General features: G+C 51.9%; 1 protein-coding gene across 2 annotated transcripts; it reads right to left on the minus strand.

Annotated features, from left to right (window-relative positions):
* Positions 1 to 613: 613 nt before the first annotated feature.
* LRRC3C (leucine rich repeat containing 3C) lies at positions 614 to 3,297 on the minus strand. Of its 2 annotated transcripts, XM_066366375.1 has the most exons (4): positions 2,976 to 3,297; positions 2,729 to 2,777; positions 1,866 to 2,361; positions 614 to 1,649 (listed from the first exon to the last, which is right to left on the minus strand). In XM_066366375.1, exons 1-4 carry the CDS (start codon positions 3,169 to 3,171, stop codon positions 1,560 to 1,562), a joined length of 831 nt encoding a protein of 276 aa, XP_066222472.1. In that variant the 5' UTR covers positions 3,172 to 3,297; the 3' UTR covers positions 614 to 1,559. The 2 variants fall into 2 exon arrangements, with proteins under 2 accessions (XP_066222472.1, XP_066222471.1); XM_066366374.1 differs by having other exon boundaries at positions 614 to 2,361; positions 2,975 to 3,198.
* Positions 3,298 to 7,327: the final 4,030 nt, after the last annotated feature.

Below are 7,327 nucleotides of genomic sequence, written 5' to 3' on the forward strand. Positions count from 1 at the left end.
AATTCATAGGCCCTGGCATTACTAGCAGATAGACTCTAGTGTCAGGGGCTGAGTGTCTAGTGACAAGCAGGAGGGGAGAGTGGAGTTGGCATTCAGCCCAGCAGGAGTACCTACCTCCAAAGTGGTGGTGGTGGTAAAGGTCTCAATACCCTCCCCCTCCTCATAGCTAGGCCACATATATCCAAGAAAGTGAACAATAAGAAAAGGGTCAGCCTGACCAGGCAGTGGCGCAGTGGATAGAGCATTGGACTGGGATACAGAGGACCCAGGTTCAAAACCCCGAGGTCGCCGGCTTGAGCATGGGCTCACCAGCTTGAGTGCAAGGTCGCTGGCTTGAGCATGGGATCATAGTCATGACCCCATGGTCTCTGGCTTGAAGCCCAAGGTCGCTGGTTTGAGCAAGGAGTCACTTGTCTGCTGTAGCCACCCCCCGGTCAAGGCACATATGAGAAAGCAATCACTGAACAACTAAAGAGCTGCAACAAAGAATCGATGCTTCTCATCTCTCTCCCCTTCTGTCTGTCTGTCCCTACCTGTCCCTCTCTCTGACTCTCTCTGTCTCTGTCAAAAAAAGAAAAAAGAAAGATCAAGGGCATTAATAAAAGTGACTTTATTGAGTTGTTCTGGAGTGATGTTCCTAGTCCTCCCCCACCCTCTGTCCCCAGCTTTCCAGTGAATGACTCATCTCCAGCTCAGGCATAGAGGAGACTGACCACTTTACCCCCAAGGGAAAGAGTCCAGGAAACCCTTCAGTGTAAAAAAGAGAGAGAAGAAAGATAGGGAGTCTCTAGAAAAAGAAGCAGGGGGCTCTAAACCAGGGATTCCCCAGAAGAAGGCCCAGGGAGAGGAACCTAGGCCCAAGGAGAGGCAGAAGTGCGGCGGTAGAGATGCGAGCGGTAGAGAGGGAGGAGCTTCTCGGTAGAGATGAGAAAGAGGAGGAGCCCACAGGGTCCCTCTCAATCTGCCCCCCACTTCCTGACCTCGCCTCCAGCGTGGTCCCACCCTCCCTCTGCCCCTCTTTGCACCCTCTACTTCAGCCCCAAGGTAGGTCTTGTGCTGCCCAGACCTTCCAAGTTGTTTCACATCTTCTTTGCCTTTGTCCACCACCTTTCAGCTAGGGTCCTCCCTCTTCTGCCCAAAGCCCTGCTCGTTCTTGGAGAGTTGAAGAGTCAGTTCAAACATCCGTACAGCAAAGCCTTTGGGATCAGCTCCGCCAGGCAAAGGCTCCCTGCTCTGTGTGTCCACAGCAGTCTGCTCCTTCTCTGAGTTGGCACACATGTCACCTACATTCTCTGTTCTGTCGTTCCCCCACCACTGTGGACTTGGGAGCTTGGAGTCTTGCATGATCTGGCACCAGAAATGGACTCCCAAAACTCCAGGCACCAATGATGGTGTAGGTTGAAAGAGAGAGATCGGGAGTTTAGGAGAGACGAAGGAGGAAGGGGAGTGGAATGTGAGGGATGGGATGGGGCTGCAGAGGAAGCAGAGGGGGTCAGAAGAAAAAAGAAGACACAGAGAAAGAATGTGGGGAGTGAGGCCAGCGGAGTGGACTTTGGTCATTAGACCATGGTGCTGAGGGTCGAGGAGTCCTCTGAGCGGGCAGGCAGCGTGGGGGCTCTCTTGAAGGGACGTCGGGTCTCATCCCGATTCTGCCACACATAGTGGACCAGATAAGCAACCACCAGCGCCAACCAGCCCCCCATAGTGACCAGCAGGGCCACGTCTGTGCTCCGCCGGGCCCCGCCCCGCCCCGCCCCACACAGCTCTTCCTCCCCTGCCAGCAGCAGAAACTCCTGCCCCACGAGGTCTGGTCGGGCTCCCGGGCCACACACGATGCCTGTCCCAGTGCCCGGTGCCAGCCTCACCTGTCTGAGAACCTCCTGGAGGGCACAGTCACAGCGCCACGGGTTGGCAGACAGGTTCACTTGGATCTGCAGCCCCATGAAAGCCTCCACGGGCAGCGAAGCCAGCTGGTTGGCAGAGAGGTCGAGGTGCCTCAGAGTGCCCGCCAGGCCCTGGAAAGCAGCCCCTGAGAGGTGGGCAAGGACATTATGGGACAGATCCAGCTCCTCCAGAACAAGCAGGTGCTGGAAGGCACCAGCTGGCACTGATGCCAGCTGGTTGGCATCCAGGTAGAGCTTGCGGGTATCGTTGGGGATGCCAGTGGGCACGGCACTCAGGCCTGCCTGGCTGCAGCGGAAGGTCCGCTCACCAGCTTCCTCTGCCATGTAGCAGCCCTGGGGAGGTACCCGGGGGCTGGGCATGGTACCCCCTGTGCCCATCACCAGCAACAGGGACAGGAAGTGACTGGCCGGTGGGAGCATGGTCACAGATCGGCATAGTCCTGGAATGGAGCAGGATCTGGGAAGAGAAAGTCCCATAAAGGAAGAGTGAGTCAAGAGAATTCCATTCCGCACTGCCACATCTCTTTCCTGAGGTCTCTCTGTGGGGTCTCTGGATTGGGGACTCTTTTTTGGGGGATCTGTCAGGCCTGGGAGACATTTTTCCTTCTTCTTTAGGGTTTAGGGCTCCTCATTCAGGGCCTTTGGGTAAAAAAGATCCTCTGGGCCTGAGATTCTTCTAGGGTCTCTGATTCTGGGGAGCTATTCTATGAAGTCTCTTAGTCCAAGGCCCTGCTGTCATTCTGGGTCTGGGGACTTTTAAGTTTCTGTTTCTGCCTATGTATTGATTTTCCTCACTGGAATAAAGTCTTTTCCCACCAACCTACCTGTGTGGCTGCCAGGTGGGCCAGGTAGGTGCCAGAGGGCCAGCTGGCACTAGTGTGAAGAAGACAAAGGGAACAGATCAGTAATGGGACTTCAGGGCACCCAGCTCCGCCGGGTGACTGAGGCCCCACCACGGTGCCCACCCACTCCTTTTCCTTGAGCACCCACTCCTCATCCTGCCCCAGCTTTGCCTTCTCTACCCCACCCTTTCCTCCCTGGCCCCCTCCCTCCTCCTCGCAGCCTCTCACCCCTGTTGGTGGGAGATCCTTCTCCTGGGTTGCCCTCTCCCCGGAAGTAGCCTCCCTGCGGCTCTGCTCTGGAGACCCGCTTTCTCCTCCGGAAGCCCGGCTTGCTCAGAGCTGCTAGAAGTTGGGGGCTGGGGCCCAAGAATATTGAGTTTCCTGGCATGTGACTCTGGGCCCCAGGTATCAGATACCTGAGCCATGGCCTGGCCAGACGGTGCCAGGAGAGGGCAGATCCTGGACCCTGATGAACTCTGCCTGGGGAGACCAGGCGCCAATTCTATTCCCGGCTTCCGGCTCTCCTCCCACGGCCTGCTGTTGTCATCTTCCACTCCTCTCTTATCTGGGGAGAAGACTCTTCCTTCCAGAACTTTCATCCTTGCCCAGAGCCTGGCCTAGCAGAACAATCCTTGCTTGGCAGGCCTGTGGGGAAGAACTGGGTGGGCCCCTCTCACATCCACTGCCTCCAGCACCTGGCCCTTCCCAACTCCATTCCTCCCCTCATTCTCCTCTGCTGTTTGCTGAGCCCTGTGGCTCGCATTCTCCTGGTGAGCAAACTTGTCTTTCTCTGGACGACTTCCTCCCCTGGCTCCTCACAGGGTGCCCAGCCCTCTTGCCTGGCAGGAAGCACTGTGGTTCGATTTTAGTTTGTTCTCTGCACTGTCGGTAGATGGCCCCTCTAGGAGTTGTTAGTTCTTCAAGGTGCCTAATGTCTGATATGGTTGCCTCAAGTTCTCCTGCTGATTTTATGCTCTGAACTGGAGCTGACTCAGGTTCCCTCAGTTTGCTGGGGCCCTGGGCTCTCAAGTTGGTACTTTCGACTCTCCTTCATGCCTGAGAGACGAGGAGGGCTGGAACCGTATTCCTCAGGGCCCCTTGATCCCTCCCGTCATTTGCAGCCCAAGCCCCCACCTTACACCACCCTCTCCTAATGTTCACTGGGTAGTGGAAGAACGGGCTGTCACAGGCACTTGCCCAAAGGAGGCTGAGCTCATATGCTGTGGAGACCTCTCTGAGAAGGAAAATCTTGCTAGATTTTGTAAGAGACTATGGATGACCAGGATCAGACACAGTGGCAGGGCCCAGTGCAAAATGAAAGTGTGGAGCCCCTGGTGCAGAGACGGTTGTAAGAATCAAGGTAGCGACAGTGGATGGTAAAAATGGTAAAAACAAGCGCAGGGCCCTTCTGAGCACAGGTCACATGCTCACGAAGCTGGCCCTGTGTCGGTGACTTTGAATAAGCAGTTTCAGAAGTATAATGGGGGCCAGGTTCAGATGGTAGGATACCGGATGATGTCATCCTCTGGGGATGTATTGGCCACTGACTCATTCTTGTGACATCAATAGGGCATTTCTCACACTCATATTTGCCCAAGGAATCAGGTAAGACACATTTTCTATACTTGGGCAGGAGAAGCAAACATTTGTCTGTGAGTTGCTTGTTAGTAAGACCAGCTACTGTGCTGTTGAATAAATAGACTGCTCACAAAAATTAGGGGATATTTTATCCCTTCATATTAATTTTGAAATATCCCCTAATTTTTGTGAGCAGTACACTTCAGTGTCCATTTCGGGATTGTAGCTGCATGTGGAACAGAAAGCGTGTGGAATGCTAGCCCTCCCACTTCCCCTAGATCACCCTGGGTGCGGCGGGGGGTTGGGGGTGGGCAGAGATCAGCTAAGGCACAAGAGTTGAGCCTGGCTGTTGATGGAGAGGTTTGCCTCTCCTTCAGGCTAAAGTGGCTGCCAGGAAAGAGTGGGACCGAGGTGCCCAGCACAGCAGCTGTGGGAGAAGCAGTGGTCTGTGCACGTAGGAGAGGCCGTCTGGAACACAGATGTGTTTAACTGAGGATGGCTAGAACAGTGCAGAGAGAAAAGGGAGACCTCGGAGGAAGGAGGAACCACACTTAGGGTGGTGCACAGTACAGGCTGAGGGTTGACAAGATTGCAACAGAAATTCTTCTCTGCCATTCATTCATTCATTCATTCAGTGAGGATATCCTACGAGCCCCATGTTTCAAGCACTGTGCTTGTCGAAGGGGATGCAGACACTGTTCTTAAGGTCCTAGATCTATAGCTGTGGTTAACCCAGCCTGCATATTAGAATCACTTGGGGTTTTCAAAATTTAGTTATGCCTGGGCTTCACCTGGAACAATTAAATTAAAATCTCTATGAATAAGGTCTAGGTACTAGTATTTTTCAGAAGCTCTCCCTTATTTCTAATGTGCAGCCTGAGTTGAGAACTGCCTGTCTCAGGTGGAGACGTGTCTCCACAAAGCCCTGATGCGATCTCCGCTGTACCTGACACGTGTACAGAAGCTCTGAAGCTCAGAGAGAGTAAGTAACGGTGGCAGGATGTGCTGGCTGTCACTTGGTATTGTAGGGAGGCAACAGTTTACCCCTACCCTTGTAGGGCTTTTCAGCTAGGCCTGAGAATTAAACTGGCACAAGGCAGATTAGCAGGTGAAAAGCATACCCATTTATATAAATTTTATGTGACATGGGAGCCCTCATAAGGAAATGAAGACCCAAAGAAGTGGCAACACATAAATACTTTTGGCTTAGGCTGAATAAAAAGAGGCAATTGTGGAAAAGTAGCTAACATATATGAGGAGGATAGAGGAAGATTAGAATTATTTTAACAAGGTCTCTCAGCTTTGACTCCCCATTGGAGAATGTGTCTTTTCTCCCAGTACAGGGAGAACATCTTTCACGTGGCAGTTTCTGTCTCCCGTTTTCTTTTCAAAATGTGTTTATTGATTTTGGAGAGAGAGGAAGGAAGAGACAGAGAGACAGAAACATCAATCTGTTCCTGTAGGTATCCTGACTGAGGATCGAACCAGCAGTCTTGACATATCAGGACAACACTCGAAACAGCTGAACTATCGGCCCAGGCACGTCCTGTTTTCTGGAAGAAAATAGGACATAGGAATGCCTTTCTGGTGTCTGTCACTTTTAAATGTGCCTTTAGCTCAAAATAATCCTTATGCCTAAGTGACATGTTTCGGGATGGCCTATTCTGTCACCCTTCAGTTTCCATGCCTTACCTTGGTGACACACACTGATTTGGGGGTAGCAATGTACTCAGTCCCTTCATGACAGATCCTGATTGGTCCTTTCAGCTTATTAGAGATCCTGTGGCTCATTTTTCCCAGCCACCGTTGCAGCTGAAGGTGTCCCAATTCTGACAATAATATCTAAATGGAAGTCTGCTGAAGAGGTTTCTGGCACAGTCTTTGATTCATTCATAAAAGAAGATGCGCCGGGCCCTTCTCTTCTCCCTATAGATTTCTCCCTGCTTTGGACATGAAGGGTCAACTATAGCTATCTGTGAGCACGGGGCAATAAAACAGAAAGGAAAGGTCAAGAACACCATGAAGACATTGGGATGGATATCACTGAACCACTCAATCGACTCCAGCCCCCACCTGCCTCTGGGCTCTTTCAACATAAACCCTGCTTCCGCGCTGCTCCACTTGGCTACAATTAGAATATGGAAGGATTTGCAAACTACCAATATCTGGGTCTACCACAGAGATTCTGATCAAATTAATTTGGCATGTTTCTTGGGGTGGACTTTTAAAAACCCCTTGGGTGACTGTAATAGCACTCTGGGGTCAGAATCTTTGCTCATGTTTTCTGTTGCTTTCAGATGAGATCATTCTTATCCGCTAAGATGAACTTTTCCAGAATAACAGAGAAGGCTTTGCCAAGGAGTGACATTTGAGCTGGGTCCTTTAGGCTGGGTTCATCAGCTGGAAGAGTAGAGTATGTCTGAGAGCACGGGAGCGCAAGAAACCTTGGCTTCTTGTAGAGTGGAAGGGGTGGTGGCAAAGGCTACAGTTAAACTGGAAGGGGACCAGATCCTTGTGGCCTTGTATACCATGGAAGAATTGGGATTTGGTTTATTAGCTGATGAACAGAAGGGTTTTAAAATTAGCTTTGGTATTTGGGTCACTTTGCTGGCTGTGTGAAGTATGTATTGGTGGAAGAAAGACCAATTACAACAATAGGCCGGGTAGGACTATTGGAAGCTATGCTGTGGGACTGAAGCCCCCATGAATTGGGTGTTCTCTTCTTTGCCATGGCCTGTGGGATGTTATGAAATCTCATGCGCCAGACCCAAGACATCAGAGATACGTGCCACGGGGTACACCCTTCCCCAAATCTCCTTGGGCTTTTGGTTCCTTGGACCTCATGGTCTCTGAGATCCCTTACAGCCTGATGTTCAATGAGTGTATGATGGTAGGTCAGGGAGGCAGAGCAGGGCCTGGCTCCCAAGTTCAGGGCCCAGGAAAGGGGGCCCCTCAAGTCCCCATGCTGGTGGACTGAATCACAGCTTCTCCCTTCAAGGGCAG

The sequence above is a fragment of the Saccopteryx leptura genome, chromosome 2 (assembly GCF_036850995.1).
Source record: "Saccopteryx leptura isolate mSacLep1 chromosome 2, mSacLep1_pri_phased_curated, whole genome shotgun sequence".
Lineage (NCBI taxonomy): Eukaryota > Metazoa > Chordata > Mammalia > Chiroptera > Emballonuridae > Saccopteryx > Saccopteryx leptura.